The sequence below is a fragment of the Poromitra crassiceps genome (genome assembly GCF_964638095.1).
Source record: "Poromitra crassiceps genome assembly, chromosome: 23".
NCBI lineage: Eukaryota > Metazoa > Chordata > Actinopteri > Beryciformes > Melamphaidae > Poromitra > Poromitra crassiceps.
Window position 1 is genome coordinate 24,369,654 of NC_139639.1, and position 26,065 is coordinate 24,395,718.

Below are 26,065 nucleotides of genomic sequence, written 5' to 3' on the forward strand. Positions count from 1 at the left end.
AAAGTTTATAAACTTTTAATAAAAAAGCTTTTGGTATCAATAACATTTCTGTCCAATAAAAATAAGCGTGAACCTAAGTGACATGTCTCACAAGGGGCTTATTTGTGTTTATCCAGACTTTTAGGCTATAATGCAGCACAACCATCCACATGACCATGAAGAAAGAACAGGTTTGAGTCCTGCATAAGTATAACATTACATTACAACAGTATGTCAAAGTAGAAAAACAATTTCATTTGGGGGGGAGGGGGGTCAAAATACATTGCAATGTCCCAAAGAATTGTGATTGAGGAATTGTCATTTAAGGCAGGGAATAACCAGCGAGCGAGTAGAACTAGAGAGGGTGGGGCAAGGTAAAATAAAATCAGTGCCAGAGATGTAACCAAAATAAGTTACATTACAATGCTATTACAGTCTGAATAGCTAATCCCTGTCATCTGCAAATCTCTACAGTATTGTCATGTTTCTACCCTCAGCTTTCTACATTCAGTGGTTAACTGTCAAAACTAAGTACAGTCATGGTAAGCTCTAACAGTTGTGGGAGGGGAAGATTAAGGTATTATGTGGCTTTGAACTAAGAAATCAGCAGATGCCAATGGGTCGATATTCATTCATCAAAAGTATTGGGTGTTCTGTGTAAAACATTAGAATCTATCAAACAATTCAGATGCAATGTGGCAACATCCTGTCCAAACTGAAAGAAAAACTGAAGTCCCACTTCACTAAGTTTGTCACTCAAGTCGGATCATATCCAGCTCTCAGGGAATGGATGCATAGCAGCCACAATATCCCTGGAAAATATAGGGCAGAGTGTCTCTAGCAGGGACAGAAACATTTTCTGCCCAAGCTTCCTTAAAGCTCATCTTTGAGCTTCCCTTCTTCCTCCTCCTCCTCCTCCTCATTTTCTGAAAGGTCCTCCTCCTCAGGATCCTCTTTCTCCTGATCATCATCATCTTCATCGTCATCTCCGTCCTCAACTGCTTCAGTGTCTTGCTCTTTGTTTTTCTCTTCCTCCTCTTTTCGGTTCTGGTCATCTTGCTCCTGTTTCATTTTCTTCTCTGGTTCCTTTGGGGGACAAGTCCATGAAAAGATGAGCCATGTTATCTGTATCTCGCAGAGACGATGCTCTCGTGTTGTGTAAAAAGTCTATAAAACTTTGATATTTTTAGCATACCTTAGTGACACCCCATGTCTCCTTTGCAAAGTCCTCCGCCTCCTTCACATCGTCTGTGATCAGGAAATTGTCAAAGATGGTGCCAGATTTCACCTGGGATGAACAGTAACGAGTGTCAATTTCAACCTTGCTACAGAAATGTCATTAGTTCAAAGGAATTGCCTCTCACCTGCCAAAGATCCAGGCCTAAAACACCAATATTGTCAAACTTGTAAATGGTGGCGTCGGGGCTGTGTTCAGGATTGTCAATCTCGGGGTGCACCCAGGCCCCTTTGTAGTTGGGGTTGTCAATCTGCTTGGGTTTCCATTCTCCCTGCAATATAGACGATATGAAACTTTAGAAACAGCATTGTCAGAACGGAGTGAGTGGTCAATGTTTCTTGTGCTCTCAGCACGTCACTCGCAGCATAAGCTCCGCCCTGACAGGCCCACTCTACCGCCTACCTTGTACTCGGGGTTGGGGATCATGGGTGGCTCCCACTCTCCATCCATGTCCTCATCCCAGTCGTCAGGCTTCTTAGCGTCAGGGTCCGGAATGTTCTCGGGTTTTTCCCAATCCTACGGAAGAACAATTAGAGATGAGGTTGAAGAAGCAATCTTCTGACAGTCCAGGACTTGCTGCAGGAATTCTGTGCGTCTTCGTGTCTGTGTGTGTTTGGGGAGTGGGGAACAAACAGTCTTCCCACTCTCAATGACTACCATGCGGATATGGCCTTGATCAAGGCATGCAACCCTCAATATCACGAGTGGAGCTGCTCAGTGACCAACAGTAGAAGACAACAATGTACTGGGCAGCTACAGAGTGTGAATGAGTGGGACTGTATATATTAAATCGATTATTGTTTTTATTCATAAAGTGCACTGCCGCAAACTAAGCAGACCGCACTGTCTAATGCAAAGCCGAAAAGAGGTCACATGTATTCAATTAACTACACAGCTAACGGCAGTAGATTCTAACCTTGCAAGGCAGCTGGATTCGCATGAGATCACTATCAGACGACAAATCCGTCACGCTCCAATATATTAGCTTGAATCCCAATCAGCATTCTATGAGGCAGCTACGCGCGGGATTTAGGTGTGACGACAGTGAGCCCGTGATAGACCGCTGGTTCATCCAATCACCTGCCAAGTAGCTATGTGAAAAGTGCCTGCCCCTTTCAAAGGTTTGCCGAGCGCCTTCCCAGATGGTTCTGTGAAAACAAAGCATCTGGCAGAGTAAGGGGAAGTAGATTTGGGTTAGTAGGCTAACCCACCTCAGGCTTGGCGTCATCAGCATCATCGATCTTGGCACGGTCATCCCAGTCTTCTGGTTTCTTGGCTTCTGGGTCCTTAATTTTCTTAGGGGGCAGCAAGTCCCAGTCGTCCTGCAGACTGCCTGATTCCACCTTCTCATTGTCAACCCTCACCTCATAGGTCTGATCAGGGTTTAGGATCAGCGTGTACAGATGGGTCAACTCGTCGTCCTGACGGAAACAGAAATATTTAGATTAAGCCATTTGCGCAGGGCTGCGATGCGTGTATTTGTATCAGGAAAATAATAACATCCTCGCATGTTTACAATCCAAAATATCAGAATGACCTTGCACTTAATCTCCTTCTTGATTAGGTGATTCTTGCCCTTGTAATTGAAGATGACATGGACTTTCTTGGTGCTGTAGCCGCAGATATCAGGGCCTGTGCAAAATAAACATCAACATTGTCAGTGTTATAATTAGTCACTACAATGCAAAGTGACCAAGAGCTGTTTTTTTACCTTTATTTATACAGCATATACGGTATTTATACTTTTTTTTTTTCCTTTTTTTACCTTTATTTATACAGGGGGAGTCTCACTGAGAGCAATCCTCTCTTTTTCAGGAGTGCCCTGTTCACATTCACACACACATTCATACCTGGAAGCTGACCAGTACAACCACAGTCTGATCTGCTGGCCACTGATCAGCTCCACTGGAGCGGTTGGGGATAAGGGCCTTGCTCAAGGGCACCTCAGTGGTGGTAATGAGGGAGGGGCAAGCGCTGCCTTTTCACTTTCCCCACCCAGATTTATTCTGCCGGTCCCGGGGATTGAACCGATGACCATTTATAATACTGAGAGCAATGCTAACTTTTTCAGGAACACCCTGTTCACATTCACACCTGGGAGCTGAACAGTATAACGAGTCTGATGTGCCGGCCACTGAGCACCTCCACTGGAGCGGTTGGGGTTAAGGGCCTTGCTCAAGAGATTTATCCTGCCAGTCCCGGGGATTGAACTGGCGACCTTCCGGTCAAAAATTCACTTCTCTAACCTTTAGACCAACACTGCCCACACTCTGACCCATCAGAAGCCACTTGGATGAAACAGTCAAGATACAAGAGGAAATCTCACTTCCTATTATATTAATCATTCAACTATGATTCTTCCTCATCATCTTTGTCACTTACCAAACATGATGTAGTACTGGGAGTCTCCATGCATGTCAGCCTGATCCAGGTCAGCGGGGAAGACCTTCACATAGCCACCACCACAGTCAATCTTCTGCTCATGCTTAACTGTAAATTGTATCACAAGACTCTTGCCCTCATTGCTGAAGGGCTCAAAACGGGCGGAGGTGGCGTAGAAACGAGCATCCTGGCTTGTCTGCAGACCTGGAAAAAGGGAAACGCATAAGAATGATGTAGATAGTTAATATTCAAAGAGTGCTTTTCTGGGTCATAAAGCGGGTGCACTTTGGCTATCAGGATGGGAATTGTATTTCAACTAGGGTTTTGGCCCTGAAGGCTCGGCCGCTGCACGGCCTCGCCCGCAGCGGCTGCTGCATGGCATTGGCATGTGCAGCGCAGAATTGCTCAACGTTGCATCACTGATGACATCTCTGTCACTGCTGATGTCACAATGCCTATGACATCATCAGTGATGTCGTAAGATGATTTGGTCAATGATGTCACTGGTGACATCACTGATCATCATCAGTGGGACAAAACTTGAAACAGATATTGCCCACTGAAACAGAGCCCACTTGCTCCCTTTTATATACTAGGGATCTTGCGCGCTCGATTCCTAGGCTTGCCCGCTATGCGGACTCGCTAGGCCTCGTCCATCCTGCAGCTCGCTGAGCTGCCCCTAACGCTCGCCAAGCTGGCCCTGCAGCTCGCATTCACAGCTCGCCAGCTGCGCTGCCTTGCCCGCAACTCAGAATAGAATAGAATAGAATAGCCTTTATTGTCATTGCACAGTTCCCCATACAACGAAATTAAGAGTGCTTCAGCTGACAGCTGCTGTGTGGCCAATGAGACCAGCATCACTGATGATGTCAGATTTATGACATGATGTCACAGTGGGATTTATGACACACGGAGAGACAGAGAAACAGACAGACAGAGCCCCAGCTCCCATTTATATACGGACTGATAATGAAGATAGATAGATAGATAGATAGATAGACAAACTACCACGTCCGAGTCTCCTAGGCTGCAATATGTACGTCGTTTTCCCCCTGTAAACACATTTTAACTGCAGTGCCTTGGTATCTTCCTTTTTGAACATGAATGAATGTTGTATTCATTCATGTTCAAAAAGGAAGATCCTAACAATAGCTATGAGAAAAAGAATTAGGCTGCCTGTCATTCCTTCTCTAAGGACATGACCCTTGCCCCGTACTAGCTGTATGAACGAGTAATAAAGTTTACCTTTGTCTTTCTCAGCATCTCCATAGAAGCTGCCAGCTGTCAGTTTCCACTGTCCGTAGTCAGACCTGTGTTTGGAGTCTGACCAGCGAGTCATCCATTCATCTGGAAAGAAAAGCATGAATTAGACTAGTAGCAACACTTGCTGCACCTTTTCCAAATACAGGCTAACCTTACTTCCTGAAAGTCAATGACACTAGGCAACTGTCCATTCACTACTATTTAAGAGATATAAGAGATGTGGCATCAAACAAGTAAATTGATTATTTCATATTGATTAACGTTAAGGGTATTGCATAGGCCACTGTCACTGATTTTAATGTTAGCTTCTGAGGCTTTGCTAAGTTACACAGGTCAACTAGCAAGCTGACAATCAAGTGTTATGAAATCAAACACTTTCGATGAGAGATGCTTTCAGGTGCAATTCGCAACCATTTAACGTTGGTGATGTTGACAAATAAGATGGGTAACTTAACCTAACAGATGGTAATAATGTAACATTCATCACATCAGGCTAGCTTGCAATGAATCAAGCTAATAAGTGATTATAACGAACCTCTCTACCAAACTTACCTCCATCAAGAAACTGTTCCTGGAAGTACACCGTTGCATGGACACAGTACAGTGTTAAAATCACTGTAAATATACCCAGGACTCGCATTTTCCCCACCTAAGCGCTATTATCTTCTGCTGACAATGCCCTTGCTAAATGAATACGTTGTGGAAAAGGAAGAGAAGGGAGATTTTAGAGTCGCTCCAGCGAACAGATGTCTGACTCTCATTGGACGAGAAGATGGTGTGTCTGAACCAATAACAGTAGACCACGAAACAATGTGACATCCAGCCGCTGATCCAGAATCAGTTTTTAATGTAACCATCTCCACTAAGCATTATATTAAGGGTCCAGCAGAGGGCGCTAAAAGTCAGCTATTTGCTTTAGATGGTGACAACATAGCTCAGTGGGTGACAAGAAGGCAGACAAGTCAAGTTTCATATTAACTGCACAGTGGTGTGTGTGTGTGTGTGTGTGTGTGTGTGTGTGTGTGTGTGTGTGTGTGTGTGTGTGTGTGTGTGTGTGTGTGTGTGTGTGTGTGTGTGTGTGTGTGTGTGTGTGTGTGTGTGTGTGTGTGTGTGTGTCATACCTGGAAGTTGACCAGTACAACAACAGTGTGATCTGCTGGCCACTGAGCAGCTCCACTGGAGCAGTTGGGGTTAAGCGCCTTGCTCAAGGGCACCTCAGTGGTGGTAATGAGCGAGGGACAAGCACTGCTTTTACACAAATTTCCCCACCATCCTGCTGGCCCTGGAGATTGAACCGACGACCTTCTGGTCACAAGCTCGCTTCTCTAACATGAACACAACGGCACCACTCCCCATGTCTATGAGCATTGTGTGTGTGTGTGTGTGTGTGTGTGTGTGTGTGTGTGTGTGTGTGTGTGTGTGTGTGTGTGTGTGTGTGTGTGTGTGTGTGTGTGTGTGTGTGTGTGTGTGTGTGTGTGTCTAAAATGGCCAGTTGCGTGAGTCAGTGCAGGGTCAGGCTCAGGGGGGATCTGTCTGACTGACATGTCCTTTTTCTCAAAGTGATCATTGGGGAAGAAGACAAGCAACTGGCGCCAGCCATCAAATTACCCCCACCCTCGAGTGATCCCCAATTATGTCAAGAGGGGAAAATGGTGTCCTTTTGAAAAGTGTTCATAATCAAACCCAATTAATTCCGCTCCTCTCCCATATTATTTCCACCGTGGACCACGTCCCGCTAGTCAGCCTGTTAACTGGAGCCTGGGCCCCAGCTAAGGTCACGCTTCGCCAAGCAAAATAACATAATAATGTGTGTAATTAATTACTAGCTCGGAGTGTTTCTCTTCCAAAATCTGGGTGTTGCTACATGACTACTACATACTACATACAAACAGAAGACCCACAGAGGATTTGTTTCTGACCCCAGCCTGAATAAGTAGATATATAATAGAGTAGCCTAGTGGCCACTGGACAAGTCTCCCTATCTATCCTACCCTGCATTCATACTAGATTTAGAACATTGAACAATTCCTTCTATAGGGTGGAGCAACAATGCAAGCATGTTAAAATGAGGCCATCTTTGTTTCTGACAAAAAAGCTAGTCTCACATGGTCAGACCCAACATCTTACGTCAGCAACGGAGGGTCCAAATCACAAGTCAAATTTCAGGACAGGAAGTCTGCTGTGAAATCTGATTAGCTGTGCTGTTACGGAAGTCCGGCAAGCTGTCTGTGTTTGGTCAATTGATGTCTGTCGCGCCTATTATTTTTTTGTCTTGGGGGGTAGGCATTAACCACTTTTCTAGAGTTGTGGTCCAGACACTGGCTACTAACAAAAAGCTGTCAGAGTTTGAAATAGCGCATTTTAACAGGTGGCAGGCCCAAGTTGAGACCTAGCTCAATATCATCAATAGATGGAACTGACACTATGGTTTGACAGCAGTCTACCTACCATGTGCACTGATTATACAGACACAGTTTACATGCACATGTAGGCTAGTGGGGAATAAAAAGGTGGTGGAAACATAATTCTAGATCTAGATCACTGAGGCCCCATAATTGTCATCAGTTTGATACCACTTGATATATTGTATACTATATCAATTTCAAACTGATATCAACTCAAAAACTTGAGTCAACAATTTCACACACAAAATTGAGGGTTAATTGAGTTTAGGGGTGTTGTTTACCCACTACTACATCCCTGTGAATCCCTCACATGCAAAATGGACATTCGTACACATAACACCTTCACATGCAAAACGGACATCCATACACACCTTCACATGCAAAACTACATTGGAGTAGCCAGGCCACACAGGCTACCAGAGGGCAATTAAAGCATGAGCCCTCATGGTCCCTGCAGCCTAGCAGCCAGGGGCCTCCTGACACCCCCGGTGAGGTCTGATGGAGTGGAGCCTCATCTGCCTAACGGCCTGGCAAGGCTCCACCGGCCTGGACCCACACAACAGACATGTCTCCCTCTGCCACAGCTTACATTGGTCTATTGTACACCAGCACTCATTAACAGCACTAAGTCATGTTGGTGGCTCGCTAACTAAGCAGAGATGGGAAGTAACCAAGTACTTTGCTACTGTACTTAAGTAGGATTTTCAGGTATCTGTACTTTACAAAGTGTTTATTTTTGTGACAACTTTGTACTTTTACTCCCTACATTTGAACACAATTACACTTTCTACTCCATAGCCTACATTTTCAACACAGGCTAGTTACTTTGCACGACAGACAAAAACGACATAATGATGTTTGTCTCTCTCATCTCGTGTTCTCCCAGCTTTCTTCACGTGGACCTTTTTGTAAAAAAATTTTTTACACAAATGATTAATCAAAGTATAGTCTTTATACATCTTAAAATATGTTTGTATGGGTTGTTTTATGTGTTTCAGTTAGCTTTGCACAGAAACAGCCAGTAGAAATACTTTTTGTATTACATTTCAGAGCCTTAAGTTGAATCAGTACTTTTACTCTTACCAGAGTCTTTTTTTACACAAGTACCGTAACTGTACTTCTTCTTAAGTAAAGAATGTGTGTACTTTTCCCAACTCTAATTCATGATGTGTGGAAAGAAAAACAGGGTCCACAGTCACAGTGTTTCTACAGTACTGCTACTGTATCTTTATTCCGTATTTTGCACATACCGGTATATGGACTGCAAAGTCAAATTCTAGAGACTTAATGAGGAGTATAGACATGGATGTGTGGTGATATGGAAAACTGCAGAACAAATAATTAAACATAATAAACAACTTAAACATTGTCACATTTATAAATGTGTCTTCTTCTAGTCAAAAAGAGATGTTCTTTTTTGGTTTCTTTGGCTTTTTTGGTCCACTGTTACCAACAGGGATTGTGATGACAAAACAAACAACAAAATCTATAAAAACAACACAGTGTGGGTGCCGCCATTTCTAATATAACATTGCTGATGCTGACATTTCATCACGATATCCGCAATGAATTTATCCCATATACCAGATATTCTGTGGCCACTGGCCAGGGATATTTACCCATTTCTACTGCCTCAAAGCATTGCACTCCATCATCACATTTAGTGTTCGTTAACCCTAAGCTACGTAGTATTCTTGAGAAACAATGGAAAGCATGGGTAAAATGTTGTATGAGTTTCTGTTCCCTTAATTCCTTAATATGGGTGTTAACATTTGATGAAGACTTAATCTGCATTGGTTCTGTTCTACACAAGAATTGGTTTTCTAACGAGGGCCACAGACAAAAAAAATGTTGCTTCTTTGGCCCAGCATGGACTCCACGCACACGCACGCGCGCACGCGCACACACACACACACACACACACACACACACACACACACACACACACACACACACACACACACACACACACACACACACACAGTCATACACACACACACACACACACACACACACACACACACACACACACACACACACACACACACACACACACACACACACACACACACACACACACACACACACACACACAACCTGACCATGACTTTATGTCTCTGAGCAGCATTGGTGCAATAATGTCCTTCTAAATAGTTGTGATCTGGTATCTATGACAAACCAGTACTTGCAATAGAGAGCCAAAGTGGAACATCACTTCCTGTTTCAGCACTGTACCAGAGATTTTCATCCGCCATTTATGTTCCCATAGACATTTAGTAAAATGCTTATACATTTTTTACTTGTTCAAACCAAACAGTTCAGATATATTTAGAAACAGGAGAGATCGCATAACATTTCACTCAGACCAAAACGTTAAAAAAAATGCGGGTTTAAAGAAAATATTTTTTCTATGTTATGGTACGAATGAAATGTTCTATGGTCTCTCCCGATTCTAAATATATCTGAAAAAAACTATTTTTATAAGCATTTTACGGAATGTCCATGGGAAAATAAAAGGCGGATGAAAATCTTTGGTGCAGTGCTGAAGCAGGAAGTAGGCGGTCACTTTGCCTCTCTATACTAAGAGGTAAGAGAGGTTGCCAGCACCTATTAACTCTCCCACTCTAAATCCACCTGACTACAGTCAACATTTTGTCAACAACATCCTTTACTAATAAGGATATAAGGATTAGTACAGTGCAAGCAACAACATAAATGTGTTGTGCAGTGTCTATAAATCAGAAACAATATGAATGGGCAAGTTTGGACAGAGGGGCACAGTTTGTCAGGTCTTGAATAGGGTTTGGGGGGCATCTGAGGGCATTCTGTCCATTGTTGAGAACCTGGGCTTAATGGCTTTAAAAGCAGTAATTAGGTGTTAAGAGGTACGCTTGTCTGCTCGAATTAGCCTCTGGGCCAGATTATGCTCTGTGACTTCCTGAAACCTCCCCCACCACAAGCAATGCTCTCCAAAGGGATGTGTTCATTATGCAATTCTAGAAATATAAAATATTTATATTCCCCTTGAATCCAAATCAAACAGAAGTGGGAGAGATGGTTCTAAAATGCACACGAGCACACACATTGAGAGTTTCAAAGCAACTAAAAGTGAAAGAAAAAAATCATTAATGCTGTGCAAAAAGTTGGATCAATAGAAAACATGATCCAACATACATCATTGTAGCATGATAGAAATACTTCTCTCAACAAACAAAATAAAACCAAAACTGTCCAGTTCTGAGGAGGAAAAGCATGGAGGCATTTGCCAGCAAAACCCTGTCAAACGCCTGTCAGGAGGCGTAAATAATTTCCCTGACAACCACAGTGTTCATCATCCCTCATAATAGCCAAATATAGCCAATATAGCCTGTTCAGGAGAGCGGTGAATTTTGGTAGGGAAGCCAAGATATTGGGAGCTAGGGTTAGGGTAAAAAAAACACACAAAACAAAACAAACAGAAAAAAACCACAAATGCCTATAACACCTTCCCAGTTAAGACAACAAATGTACATGACGTATTTGTTGGAGAAGTTTGTTTTCAACTAATAATACTGTCAATACAATGTAATGCATCAAAGAAACATTATTCAACATTAAACTCGCCACACAAATTTCCACTGGCAATCAAAATATCCACATAGAGGATTATTACCACTGTTGCAACAGATTAAACCGGAACATAAGTGTGTGGTAAGGAAGAAGGTCAAATATGAGCCATGGAAATCTTTCCAATTTAAAGTCTAAAACACTTTTAGACTTTTAAAACATTTAGAGTTTCAATCATTTTCCCTTAGGGCTAACAAACTGTTCATTCAAAACTCACTCCATTCTTAAAGTGAAAAAAACCCATCACTCTTTACAGAGGTGGAAAAACGAAAACAAATGTGTAAACATTCACTGGAGCAGCTTCAAATCAGTCCAGAGTTGTCTCCATCAGATCACATGTGTTGCCAGGTTTTATCCATTGACTGAATGTGCTCTTTGGCCTTCATCCTGAGTGCTGCGATGCTGGAGCTCCTCTCGTCCTCCATGGGGTATTTGTCAGTGAAGCTGGGCGGGCACTGGTATGGGGGCGGGGCCATGGACTGCATGCCCTGCACCATGCCCTGCACCATGCCTGGTGGGGTGTTGAGGAAGTTGTGGCTGGGATAGGCGGGCTGCAGGCCCTGCGGTGAGCCCATGAAGCCCGGGATGGTGTGCATGGGCGTGGCACTGGAGATGGGCGAGGTGAGCCAGGGGTCCAGGGGCATGGGGTTGGTCATCGGGCCCATGCTGGTGGGCATGGGGGGTCGGTTGAAGGACAGCATGGGGGAGTCGTGGAGCTTCATGGTGCTGGTGTCCATCTTCTCTTGACGCCTCCACTTGGCCCTGCGGTTCTGAAACCAAACCTGAACAGAACAGAGAGCCATGCAGTGAGAAACAATGAGACGGATGCAGTGACACAATGGCAAAACTACAAAAAGCTTGCAATCATAGACTCACAAAATCCTGGAGAGACTCAAATAAATAGGTCAAGTTTCCCACAAAGACCATTAAAGTTTAATCTAATCTAATGGCACATAGCCTATCTAATGTTCTATGGAAGATGTCAAGTAGGCTAGCTGACAATAAGTAACCTATAAGGCTTAGGCATGACACAAAGCTATGACCAATCATAATTAAATAAAAATCGTTTCCAAGAAGATTAAATCTCAATATCATGATAGATTGTTACTGGATGCATGGGAAAATGTGACTGCAGTGCTGAGCAAGCGGCAATGTCTAATTGATTTTCCCAGTCGGGACGTCATTTCTCCGATTATTCCGACAGCACTTGAATGCAGCATCAGCACAGCAGGTCAGAGGGTCAGGTGACGCAGGTGACAGGTGTGGTCCATGGTCTGGTCGGTCAAGTGTTCAGGAAAAATTACGAGAAGCAGTGAATTGTGGAAGGCGTCAAGCAAAAGCCCCGGGCTGGCAAAAGAAAGAAAATAAATTGAAAAGACGAGAAAGAAGTGTGTGGGGTTGGAGGTTCCGCTTTATGTTATGTCGAGCTAACGTTAGCTAGCTAATGAGCGAGAAGCCCGCCCGGCTAGCGGGGTAAGTAAGTAGCAGAGGTCCCTGCTAGCTGATGTAAGCTATCAAGAAAGAATAAATGCCAAAGGTAAGAACCATTTGATTATGCTGTCCGTGCATTAAGCAGTATTATCTGTTGTGATTGTCTGTTTGCTGTATATTTTGTGGACGAGTTTATTTGTTGTTTGCATATCACTGCAATGCAATGTGAAGCTAGTGTGATGCTGCTACTAGCTCAGTGATTCTCAAAATGGGGTCGGGGGACCCCCAAGGGGTCCTTGATGGCGTTCCAGGCGGTCCCCAGCAAAAAAGGTGGAATAATTTATGACAGATTGTTGTATGACTATTTTGGTCATGGCTTTTATACACCTTCTGTAATAAAACATCTAAAAGCAAAAAAAAACAAACAAAAAAAACAGATGGGGAACCCTGGTACAAAATCCTATCAAATATAGGGGTCCCTGGTTGAATCTGTGTCAGTTTTGATGCGAGAAACCTGCAGGACACAGAAACATAGACAAGAAAGGATGGGGGAAATATCTGATGACTAAACTCTGGATGCTACTGGTTTGGTAGCAGAAGTCTAGATTAAAAATCAAAATTATTCAACATTCAGGGCAATAGGGTTACTCTGGTTACAAGACAGTTTCTCTAACCACCATAGGCCACCATTAGGCAATGACAGATTCCATACCTGAACACGGACTTCAGGCAGGTTGACCTTCATGGCCAGCTCCTCCCGGCTGTAGACGTCTGGGTAGTGGGACTTCTCGAAGGCCCGCTCCAGCTCATGGAGCTGATATGTGGTGAAGGTGGTGCGGTTCCTCCTGTGCTTCTTCTTGGGGTGGTCGTCCTCTTTAGCGGGCTCTGGGGACCCCTCAGCATCATCCAACTCCTTCTGCAGGTTGCTTAACTCCCTGTCACACTTGTCACTAGAGAAGAGGTCTGATTCTGAAATCAAGAGATAGCAGAGGACACACAATCATTAGAAAAAATATATTGTACTTAGTTGTAATCACTCCTCCTAAGTACAGTATTTGTTTAAATCATTAGTTTCACCATGCCTCTGCTATTCTTGGAGTTTATATGGATGAATAACATTGAGCTTAGCTACCATTTTCACTGTAGATATTATCCATAATATCCATGCTGCTACTATTACAGATATTGTATGCCGAATTCTGCTTTGTTTGTCAGTGTTAATTTAACTGTTAGAGTGTAAACCTATACCAGTCAACACTATAACAGTGTTTATATTAGTCCATCAGACTTAATTCAAACTTTAAGATCGTTTTTAAGAGCCGCCCAAAATGCGAGTGAACAAGCATTCACAAATAACACCACAGATTATTATTTTTTATATAAAACCTGCAACTTCACAACTTTCAAAGTGACATAATAAGTGGCAGCATGGTATGATGGTGCATTTTTGGCCATTCACCCATAACCTGCTGCATTAAATCCCACCCTGACATCCTGTTTCAATCTGAAATACATCGAATTATGAAAGCAAGACATCATCAAAATGCCATCCATGTCCTAATGATGTTACAGAGGTTGCCAAAGGACCAGAGAGTTGATGTTAGTGGGATGATATCTGACACCAAATCAGAGTCAGTGTAGCCCAAACCAGGCTTAAGTTAAGTTAAGTTATCCTTTATTTATCCCCATGGGGAAATTCATCAACATCATCTGCATTATTGTTCATTGTCCACAGCATTTCCTTCCTACAATAGATCCTCTCTCATCTTTTTCAATTATTTCCCACAAGCTGGGGACTGTCACAAGTTAACTATAAAACCTAAAATATCAAGCCTTGCTAATCTGCATAGTGATTTAAACTCTGACTAGGCAATATATAGGCACCTCTAGCAAAGCAGTGGAACAAACAACTTCTTTCTTAACACCAAACAGATCTTTACAGAGAAGAAGGAATGGCATATACCGGTATATCATAAATTAATTCTCTCAGTGTAGGCTACTTTGACTTGTTATCATTGATAAATTCAAGATGAATCTAGGTTTATAACACATTTCAAAATGTCTAGAAAGATTCAACATATGAGCTAAACTACTGTACCTTGATCAAAAGACAATCTTTCAGCTTCTCTTTTCACAATAAAAACACCTTCTCCATTGATGACCTTTATGTTTAAACACCCCAGTGGTACTCAACCTTTTTGAGCCGAGACCCCCAGAAACCTTTAGGGTGGGCATGCATTCACACACTGATTTCCCTCACTCACTGAACTCTTTTTTTATACAGTTTATACTTTATATAGCTTCATAATTTATAATAATAGAATAATAGAATAAATCAGTGGTATGGGAGATTTAATAATCAATGGAGAAAAATATTTTTCTTTCTTTTACAATCATCTCGCAACCCCCCAAAATGCCGCGACCCCCTAGGGGATCCCGACCCCCAGCTTGAGAACCACTGCCCTACAGGGCTGTGGAAGGACCATTAAGGACAGTTAGCCGGTATGAACTGCGTGTGCCCAGCCTGGCCAAATGACATCACATCTTTCACTGAATTATTTCTTTGCAGTAATCCTGCGGGGACAGATGCTACCGGTTAAACCTGGGAGGCCCCGCCTCCTCTAATCTAGCAAGAGAGACCTCACTTGGCTTCTGCGCAGTCCAAGTAAGTCAAAGTCCAGATTGTCTATTCCAAGAAATGGATAGAGTGCAAGCCAGAGATGTGTGTGGCGAACCAACGCTCAGTAATAATCATACCAAATCGTTTGAGGCAAGCTTGTCATGAGATCATTGGATGGAATAATGATGCCAAGCAGCAAAGGTCCTGAAGGTTCTTGTAATATTTTAAGACTTGTTTTAAGGCCCCTTTTATGCCCTGGTTGGAAAATAAATGGCACAATAAGTTTGTATACCAAGTAATTGCGGCCAATAGCCGTACTTTTAATTGCTTAATTAAGTAAACCCAGTATTGAGGTAACAGTGTTTTCTCAACATCAGCATTATCCCATTTTAACCTTGTTAACCATGATATCTTGTGGTGAACTGAAGTTTAAATTTGACATCAAGCGACACCTTTTCATTAAGATGCAAGTCTGTAGCTTGGCCTGCCCTGCATACTAGTACTAGGCATTTAGCGCCTTTGTCGGTGCCAGGACTTTATAGGACTTTATATTCAGCCTACAGATACCAGCCTCGCCCTCCACTGTGACACAATCATCATCATCAAGTCAGCCGTCTATATCGGTCATCTCCAGTCAGCAAATTGCCGTAAGTCCAAAAGTGTGGTATTTAAAAAGAATGATCCCTCACAGACTGATATTTCCTTTGAGCCGTTAATTTCATTTGATTAGTCACTGTTGAGCCTTTTTAATGTATGGTATAAGATGTCAAGCTGTGGCAATATAGGCTACACGCGTCAAACACTAACTGTCATTTTCTGCTACTGAACAGAAACAAGCATGCATTTGCAACCATTCAAATAGAGCCATGAAACAAAATAAGTAAAGGTCAGGGGGTCATATAGGACAAACATGTAATAAATATGTTGAGCCAAAAACAGTAGGACCTTATCTGTCACAAGGCCTTGCAGCTTGACTGGCATGTAGGATGTTGCAGCTTTGTAACTCGATGCCGTTTTCATCTTCTAACAGGAATTACAACCCATGCAAAGAACGATAATGCATACGTTTGTTTTTAGGTTGTTTGTAAAAAGTGTCAGAGAAATGAACAAAAGATGTCATATAGCTACACTGTCAGTTCAACACATTACCAAGCAAGCTAGGAATGCTAGTAGGCTACAACAAATATGAAGTTTGCTACAGCAGACAAGAATTCAGCTAGAAGATAGCACATACAGTATAGTGATATCTGACTGTCAAGTGGTCATTTGGTTCATTTTCAAAGTAGCAAAAATAACGACATAATAATGAGAGTTTAAATTAGAATCAAATTTGAAAGAATACAACAATATTATATTGCATTGCCTAATGTCTAACTTTAGCATAGACTGGGAGTGAGTAAGCCTCATTTGAAGCCTCATTTATCACAGCAAGATATCAATTGGCTGGTTACTTAGGATATAGGCTAGCTGTAAACCGAACGTGCTGGAAGATTGAAGTACGTCCAGAAGTTGATGGCTCTCTCAATAGCTAGTAGCTACAGACAAAGTTAAATTGCTAGATAATCACAAGCCAGGATGTTCACTAGAAATGTAACTAGCGAACATTTGTGCAGGTACATGATGAACGTGTGATTTCAGAGATGACTGGGGTAGCCTTCCTATATGGATTAGCCTGTGGAGTGGATGGAAGAGATGACTGGGGTAGCCTATATGGATTAGCCTCTGGAGTGGATGGAAGAACACACATCCAAAATGTCCACATTAGCTTTTTCATATGGGATGTTGGCCTTGTGCCTCTCCTTTTTCTAAGCATCAATCCACCTTCCAAAACTGTCTAAAGAAAATAAAGTGAAATAGTGAGTGTGATTGAGTTTCAAGTTCCACTTCAACTCTCTTCAGTGTTAAAATAATTTCTTTGTGTTCTGGTCAGTTATACTAAACATATTTCCTATCTGTCATTTCACTAGTCGGTCAGTGAGTCTTCATAAGGGGGACATTGAACTTTCTGTGTGTGTGTCGTTTTATTCTGTGTATTCTACAGAAGCCTTAAAGCCCCCACCCCCTCCAGTGGATTTTGTGATTTTTAAGACATTTCATATGTTTCTGAGTCATGTCCTGACAATGTGGATTAGCTACAATGTTCGCCAAATATTTTTGACAAATAACTTAATTTTGTGCTCAATTCAAAAAGTTAAGTTGGTTGCTAAAATTAATGGATGACGTGCGACTCAATGGAACGTTATAGTCATACGTAATAATGACAATTTGATTCTGACTGAGGGCGAGCTGGCATGTAACCTAGCTAGCTAGCTGTTAGTTATGTTAGCTAAGCCCGCTGCATGCTGGCTCTAACCACGTTTGTCGGGCTCAAAACACCACTGAGTGACCAAAACACTCCCTCGTTAAACGGAACACTTTGATTTTCAACCAGCTTTGTATCATTACAAAATCAGTAGTATATCAGAAAACTGTAAACCGTTTTGCAGGCATTCATTTAGTTTGACAGTTACAGAGAGTTGATTTGAGTTCAGTCGTGGACCAGTGATGTCATTCATGCACAAATGACATCATCATCATCATAATCATCATCATCATCACGATGGTCGGCCGTCGGCTTGGTGTGTCTGGACCATTGGTGAGCGTCTGTCGCCATAGTCTTTGCGGTGTGTCCCGCACTGTTGGCTCTAGTCGGCGTTGTCAGCAGCTTCTTCGTGCCTTCGGTGAGAAGAAATCTCTCTGATTGGCTGGTGGTCAGCTTAGGGGAAGCAGTGCACGAGAAGAGAGAGCACGCACAAAACGTCTCTCTTTTTCTCATCTTTCAACATCATCTCATCAGCAGATCATTCCAATACACACACATTTTCACAACGACATGGCCTTCAGCCCCTTGAGCCTATCACTGTATGATATCAACCATTTAGTTTCTCCTTATTTTTCTGCCTCCACCTCTTTCTTTCTTCTTCCACAAGCAAATGACCAGGCCAGGGCTGCCAACACCAGTGCCATTTGCAACGTTTTATCAGACATATTCTGGATTAGAAGTAGTTCTATTACAAAACCATCTAAGTGGTGAGCAGGAGTGTTGTGCAAAACGCCGCTTTGTTTGATGTATCTATCTCGTATCTTGTTTGTATCCGCAGTCCTAGGTCTCATGCAGGCACAGAACATATGTGCTAGATGATGTGGGCTGTGGTCTGTAGTGTGTTCTGTTCAAGTGCAACTTTTTGGCCCTGATACAGGCAACGCAACAGTCGGCCTTCGTTGCCGCTAGTACGTTGCCGTCGGCAACTGGTGTGTCTGGGGCTTTAGGGAAAGACTGGGTCAGGGCAATGTATTGCCCACAAGTTTCACTTGTTGCACACAGTGTGACTAGCCAAAATCAACCCAACTCAACTATGATGAAATGCATCAGACAGTGTGCTCTTTCCAGACTCACCATGGTAGGAGTGTTGTGAGGTGTCACCCAGGCCTGGAAGGTGCCCATAGGGGTCTGAGGGAACCTGCCTTTCTGGGTCCTCTGGGTTTTCGCCGTTGGCCTTGTGGCTCTCGTCGTCTCCCACCGGCTGGAGTAACGCGTCCTGCTCTTTACTGAATCCCAGTATGACATCGATGCTGTGGACCCTGCCTCCACCACTCGACCCGGCACCTTTTGCCATGTCATAGTTGTCCAGGCAACCATCGTCCACTATTCCCAAGGTATCCATTGACAAATGCATCCGAGCCCCCTGAGACACTCCCTCTCTTCCTCGTCAGAAATAATAAAAATGCCACCAAGTGAGTGAAGGGAGGGCCGTGGTCCCTCTTCACAAGCTTTAGGCCAGGCCGTGGTCCCTCTTCACAAGCTTTAGGCCAGGCCGTGGTCCCTCTTCACAAGCTTTAGGCCAGGCCGTGGTCCCTCTTCACAAGCTTTAGGCCAGGCCGTGGTCCCTCTTCACAAGCTTTAGGCCAGGCCTAGCGAAAGGCTCGTATTCTTCTGTAATGTTTCCACAACAACAGACGGTAGAGACAATAGAAGATACAACTCTTGTATTAATGTCTGTAAAAGAGTAAGGAAAAAGAGGAAAAAGTGAGAAAACTCTATAGTGTTAAGCTGTGCACATAGTCATGCTTACACTTTGTATTTCTGAGCGGTTGAGTTTGTTTTTATTCTTATATTCTTATCTGCAGTGTTACATGGTGCTGAAAGAGATTGTCAAGATGAGATATGTATTGGCATGCAACTTCCCTTGGTTTAAATATTCAGATAAAGTATAGGGGAGGGGTGGGTGGAATCACATTTCATCATCATTCTATACAACTGCCGTTTAAAATACAAATGAATGTTACTTTTAATTTAAAATCCAACAAATGAAAGTCTGATAACTTGTTTCCCGATGCAAAAAAGCAATCAGCATTTTGAACATCAGTTTCCTCTCTAACCGGAATACATGTCAATTAACATAGAAACGCAAATAGCAATATCTGTTCTAATAATAATTGACAAAATGTACAGTCGGTAAAGTATATAAAGTCGTCTCACCCTCCTCCAGGTTGCTATTACAGGCTAGGCTGTGCACATGTTGGCTCTCTAGTCCATAAGTAGACGAATGACACTTCCGATATCTACTGTAGGCACTTGTTGCTCCCCGTTAAGTCCTTGAAATCCCTCGCTCACAAGTGAGCAAAGGAGCCACTATTGGAGCCCTGTGGAACAAGCACATGGAATGTCTTTCTCTGCAGACAAGACTCTCCTTAACCACGCGGGACACCCAAGCTTGCTAGTCAAACCAAAGGGCTTTAAGAGGTTTATTAATTGGAATCCTTCCCCTTTAAGAATGACTGACAGTTGTTTTCTGCTCAAGTAATTGCTCCAAATGTGCCCTGCATTCAGACCACAGAGGGAGGCCGTCGCTAATGAAGCTGTGACAAAACTTGCTTTCAAAAAGTCTATTGTCTGAAAGAGAATGGCTCGTACTGAGAGTTTTCGCTAATCCCGTCATTATAGACAATGTAAGGGAGAAAAGACACAGAGATGGTCTTTAACTAGAATGGCTACAAACAGTAAAGACTTGTATTCATAATAGCTAAAACAGGTCCTTCTATATAAGCACCTTCATGTTTGGAGTGGGAAGCTTCAATAGAAGAAGACGACCCACTTATAGCTTAGTGATCATTTTATTTATTGGAGAATAAATGAAAAAAAGCAATGGGTTTTATGACTTACATATACATTATTTCAGAGATATGGCTACTTTAAGATTGACTGATTAGTAACTTGAGTTACTCTGATTAGTGCTGATTCTTTATGCAATAATAATAATAACAGTCACAGTTCTCACCTGCATGCTTTATGTTACTGACAGGGAGTCAAAATAGCACTGATTTAAGGTCTAGTGGAGCAAATTAATTAGTATTACCCCTCTGTTCAATCTAATTAATTCAAACACAAGCAATTAGTTGACAAGAGTGAATGTATAAAATGTTCCAAATGAGACTGTGACCATTATTACTCAGGAAATGTAATTAGTTATTTATTATTTTAAAGTTATGTAAAAGTTGTTTTAAAAGTAAATTACTTTACTTATTACTTGGTATCAAAAGTAATTAGTTATGTTACTCGTTACTTGACTACGGTATATTACTTTCGCTAAACCCCATTCTTAAAAAGTGACTTACAACCTGTTTAGCCAGCTTCTTTTAGAACTGAATCCACTTTATTGGAACAATACTTAACCTTAGGAAGAGTCAACCTCAGCCTATCACCATACTTCATTTTAGTGCTGTGCCAGCACTGGAGAAAGTAATGCTGTAACTTTAAGTTACTTGGATTAGTAACTGTAATATAATTACTGTTTTGGAAATTGTAAGCCCTTACATTACTAGATACTGGGAAAGTAATAAAATTACAAAAACACATTAATTTACTTTACTGGCCAACACTGACTGTGACACACACTGCTTACACCTGCTTCAATGTTCAAGAAAAAAGACCTGTTGGAAAAAAGGTGGCCTATGATGACTAATGTAGCTGTAGCTGCTGGGCGGGTGGGACTGGACATTGGAGTCAGGTGCATTGGGGGTGTTTGTTTCATGCTGCAGCCTGTAGCTGTAGCTGCTGGGCGGGTGGGACTGGACATTGGAGTCAGGTGCATTGGGGGTGTTTGTTTCATGCTGCAGCCTGTAGCTGCTGGGTGGGTGGGACTGGACATTGGAGTCAGGTGCATTGGGGTGTTTGTTTCATGCTGCAGCCTGTAGCTGCTGGGTGGGTGGGACTGGACATTGGAGTCAGGTGCATTGGGGGTGTTTGTTTCATGCTGCAGCCTGTAGCTGTAGCTGCTGGGTGGGTGGGACTGGACATTGGAGTCAGGTGCATTGGGGGTGTTTGTTTCATGCTGCAGCCTGTAGCTGTAGCTGCTGGGCGGGTGGGACTGGACATTGGAGTCGGGTGCATTGGGGGCATTTGTTTCATGCTGCAGCCTGTAGCTGCTGGGTGGGTGGGACTGGACATTGGAGTCAGGTGCATTGGGGGTGTTTGTTTCATGCTGCAGCCTGTAGCTGTAGCTGCTGGGAGGGTGGGACTGGACATTGGAGTCAGGTGCATTGGGGGTGTTTGTTTCATGCTGCAGCCTGTAGCTGTAGCTGCTGGGCGGGTGGGACTGGACATTGGAGTCAGGTGCATTGGGGGTGTTTGTTTCATGCTGCAGCCTGTAGCTGTAGCTGCCGGGTGGGTGGGACTGGACATTGGAGTCGGGTGCATTGGGGGCATTTGTTTCATGCTGCAGCCTGTAGGTTTCTCCTCTGCCAGCTGGCGCATCCAAACCCGTGGCAGCTACAGAGATCAACCCTATCCTTAAGGAGCCTAAAGACTTCACTAGAGATTTCCTCTGACCTCACCTCTCCTATCTGGAGATAAATTTAGAGGTTCTTTGCATACCAAACAGAAAATCCAACATGGAAAAGTTGTGTACAAATTGTTTTACTTTAATGTTTAACTCTTTAAAGTTAAATGTGTCTTCCTATGTCTTCAATATGTAAATTAATACAAGAAAATAATTACATATGTTTTGAATAGCAAATGATGTGTCCCATGAGAATTCTCATGTGTCAGCCATGCCACATTATAATAATACTATTAATACCATTATTTATAATAACAGACGTTACATGGCGCTGTACATGTACAGGAGGAGTATATGTAAAAACCTTTAAAGTTTCATGACACAAAACAGACAGAAAAAGTGCTACAGTGTACACAATAAAGTACTAGCTAAAGCGATCCTGTACAATTATAAAATTGAATCAAAACAAAATGCATGACACAAAACAGAAACAATGCAACACATTAAATATTTGAAGACAGATGCTTCAGATTTAATATTTTTGGGGAGACTGTTGCAGAGAGTAAAGTATATAAGTGACTAAGAATAATTAACAGGCTCTGATCAACATTTCTTTTGAAAATGACCTTCCAGCCGCTGAAGTTCTCACGTTCATGGGCAGGTGCCTAGAAACAGATCTCTCTGCACATGCCTGCAGCAGCAGAAGAACGTTCCTGCTAAACGATAACTAGTTTAAAGTCATCCACCAACACTCGGCTCCATTACCAATGCTCCCAACGAGCTGGATGGCTGTCGACTAAGTGGCTTTGGCTGACTCTGAGTTGTTTTCCAAGAAATTGATGGCAAAGCCCATTACTTTTGTCTGTGAGTACTAAGCTCTGTTGCCAGAAGAATAAACTAAATTACTTAAAAGGTTCACCTGTAGCCGCCAGGGCAGAGGTCTGCGCTCTACTGAACGCAGCATCAAGTTTAATGCAGTTACCCCCCCCCCCCCCAAAAAAAAAAATCATGGTTAGGATTGGGTTTCTGTTGTTTTCTGTGATGCTGCTGTGCCACTATTTCTGAATATTCATCTAGCAATGCAAAATGCATTCACGTTGCTCACACAGCATTAATTGCCTTAGTAAGCTGATACCTTCAGGCAGTTAGTGGACTTGGAGGTGGATAGCCTCACTAATTAGAAATGCAGGTAGGACAGTAGGTGAGCTAATTACATCATCCAGTTGTAGTCAGGAAACTCTGACACAGCTATGACTTTCATGTAATTACTGTCTACAACATGCACAATCCTAATGAGGAAATCCATCTTATGAGAAAAACCCATACTACATTGTTTTTTTCCCTACTTTACTGCACATGCAATAAACTTAGCCTTAACAATAAGAATAAAATAAATAATGTGTCGGATAATTATAAATACATAAATACATAAATACATAAATAAATACATAAATACATAAATAAATAATTAAGTAAATAAATAAATAAATAAATAGAAGAAAGCCAGATTTAATACTGACTCTAGTATAGAGTATATTTTTACTTTTGTTTTGGAAAAGTTTGTTCTAAAACTATATATTTGAAGTCCCGGCTGATAGACAAAAGACAACATTATAGAGAGCAAAAGGCCAAAGATGGTTCTTCAATCTTCGCAATATTCAGACCAACTTCAACATCCACTGTCAGATATGCGGTGGCCATTTGAGGAAATCCTTAAACATTATACACAGTCTTTAATCCCTATCTCAGACAAATTAGTGCTGTTTGTGCTCTTTAACAAACATATACACTTTTACAGCTGAAGAAGTTGTGTATTTTGAAATGCCATGTCACAGTAGATACTGATAGCCTAAGCCTGCTGGTACCTTGTGTTTCACATTCAGGTCTAATTCAAACACCAGCAACAGTCTTCACTGGTTGATTAAGGGCTAAAAATCCTTTGTGAGCCGCCTGATGCCCCTGATACAGCCAAAGTCCTAAGTGAAGTAATTTGGCGAGATAGGCGAGGGAAATTGATAATGATTTTATCATGTTAATATATTAAGGCTGCCCCTCTTTGCTTGTTTTCCCCATTATCCTAATTGAGTACAAATTGGTTAAGAGGGTGCAGCGTAGCTATCAAGCTGCTTAGTTTTATCAGATGACAATTTAAGCCCCCGAGATCCTATTAGGAAGAAAGCGGCTAACGTTTAAAGGCGCTGTGTCAGCTTAGAAAAGGGGGGATGGGGAGCAGCAGGGGGAGGACAGAGAGATGACGGAAAGGGAGGGTAAAGGCTGAGGGACTTGTCATGTGATCAACGCGTCATGTGATCATCGCAGTCTCTGTTGCCGACCGAGCTCCTGTACAGGACCTGGTGTGCTCACAGATATCTGCTGAAATCCTCTTTCGTTTTTTGATCATTTCATCTGACCCAGTTCCTGAAATACTCTGGACTCATGTCACCTCTCTGGTAGCCTTGACGCGAGACTCAGCCGTCATTCTTCATTCGGAGTCTCGAAGTAGCACCCCAATGTGGCGTTGCAGGCCCCGCTAAAATGACCTTACATCTTCAATAACGTAGCAATCACAATAAAACAGTACCTGCCTGCCACACAAGGTTGTTATCTGAAGGATCGGATAATCGGTGTTCCGAAATATTGCGTAGTTTTCAAATACAGAGCCCTTGTAAATATGCCAGAGGCTGTATTTTCTGTTTTCCTCAATGTGCAGTTACAGGCTGTGGCATGTTTACAAGGGCTTGGTATTGGAAACTATACGCAATATTTCGGAACATCGGTTATCCAATCCATCAGATAACATCCTTGTGCGGCAGGTAGGTAGGCCTACTGTTCTATTGTGATTGTTACGTTATTGAAGGTGTAAGGGGGGGGGGGGGGTGTTACTTCGAGACTCAGAATGAAGAATGAAGGCGGAGTCTCGTGTCGAGCCTACTCTCTTGGCAACCCATCACCAGAATAAAATGTTGGCACTAGCATGTCTGCAAACCAGTGCATGTACAATATCAATGTAAATTTTAAACAAAACGTGGCATTTTACATCTACAATCTCAATGTAAATTTGAAACGCTGTCCTTCGCAAATAAAACAACTTTGGTTATGTTTAGGCAAGTAAAATAACTTGGTTGCTTAGGCAAGTAAAATAACTTTGCCAATCTCACCCATACACCCTTAGGCGCCAGTGACATACTTCACGACAGTATTAGGTGTATAACATTAATATTCACGTATCTACAAACGGTAAAAGCAACGTATTTTGATTCACAAATGGTCATATTATAGCCTACATTTCCGTGGGTTCCACAAATGTACAATGCAGCCATTTGATCCTGGCGACTGAGCTCCTCTTGGTTGTGTTCATGTAAGTCCACGAATGTATGTCGCACTTTTGCATACATCTATACTGCAGCTTGATGTACCACTACCCCATTAATACTTTATAGTTTGAAATGTTTTATAGGTTTATTGTTTTAAACAATTTTTCAGAACCTCAAAACAATGTGTACATAGAGAAGTACGGTAAATACATCCTAAAAGTACGTAAAGTAAATAAGTAATAAATGAAATAAAATAATTATCATGATAATGATTTCCCTTTGTGACTTTTTTTTTAGTAATTGGGCAAACGGTTTAATCCTGGATTATGTGTTCCCATCCCAGGTTTAAGATAATGAAGTTTGAATTCTTAATATATTCCATTTGAAAGGCCAAGAATTGTAACTGACAACGCAGCAACCTGTTATCAGAACCGATGAAAATCAAAGTGAACCACAGCCAAACAGGTTTTGGATTTAACGGATAAAAGTCGTCCCGGTTAGTCGAACACAGGACGGTCTGCAACCTCGCTGACCCTGCTCAGGACAGGTTCCCAAGTTTGTTTGATTATCATTTAATCCCATTCGTTTGGCCTCATTAGGAGAGACAAACCCCTTTGAAACATTCAGGTACTTTATCTTTTAATCTTTTGGTTTGTCACAATACTCAAAGGAGTTAACCCTGTCTCCACTCAGCCCAGATTAGGACCTTCCTTGTACACCCGGGCCTCGCCTGACCCATGGTTCATGCTTCCTTCACTTAATGTCTAATTCAATCTCCAGCCACAGTCCACAGAGCGACGATCAGTGACGATTTTTCTAAAACAAAACTGCTGAGGGAATCACCACAAAAAGGAGCAGTGCTCATTTGAAGCTAAATACAGTTTATTTAATATGTTTAACAGATGCAGATACAAATTCATACAACTACTAGTCTATAATTCTTCACTTTTCACTTTTGAAACCAGGGTTTTCTCACTGTTACAGATAATGATTTCCTACATAAATTATTT

The 26,065-nt window shown here is 42.3% G+C and overlaps 2 protein-coding genes across 2 annotated transcripts; both read right to left on the bottom strand.

The window, feature by feature from the left end:
- On the bottom strand, positions 1-5,554 carry calr3b (calreticulin 3b). Its single transcript, XM_083659085.1, has 9 exons — positions 5,414-5,554; positions 4,844-4,945; positions 3,599-3,802; positions 2,754-2,848; positions 2,428-2,637; positions 1,619-1,732; positions 1,344-1,487; positions 1,175-1,267; positions 1-1,065 (listed from the first exon to the last, which is right to left on the bottom strand). The coding sequence occupies exons 1-9, from the start codon at positions 5,499-5,501 to the stop codon at positions 853-855; spliced, it is 1,263 nt and encodes a 420-aa protein (XP_083515211.1). The 5' UTR covers positions 5,502-5,554; the 3' UTR covers positions 1-852.
- Positions 5,555-11,204: 5,650 nt separating this feature from the next.
- LOC310796578 (retinal homeobox protein Rx2-like) lies at positions 11,205-18,639 on the bottom strand (the record flags this gene model as incomplete). Its single annotated transcript, XM_083658784.1, has 3 exons — positions 11,205-11,654; positions 13,016-13,272; positions 18,360-18,639. 3 exons carry the CDS (start codon positions 18,637-18,639, stop codon positions 11,205-11,207), a joined length of 987 nt encoding a protein of 328 aa, XP_083514910.1.
- Positions 18,640-26,065: the final 7,426 nt, after the last annotated feature.

Coding starts and splice junctions, on each gene's coding strand:
- calr3b (XM_083659085.1), bottom strand. CDS start 5,501: ATGCGAGTCCTGGGTATATTTACAGTGATTTTAACACTGTACTGTGTC. Junction 2,849..3,598: donor CCAGTACTACATCATGTTTG/GTAAGTGACAAA, acceptor TATTTTGCACAG/GCCCTGATATCTGCGGCTAC. Junction 1,268..1,343: donor TAGGCCTGGATCTTTGGCAG/GTGAGAGGCAAT, acceptor TGTTCATCCCAG/GTGAAATCTGGCACCATCTT.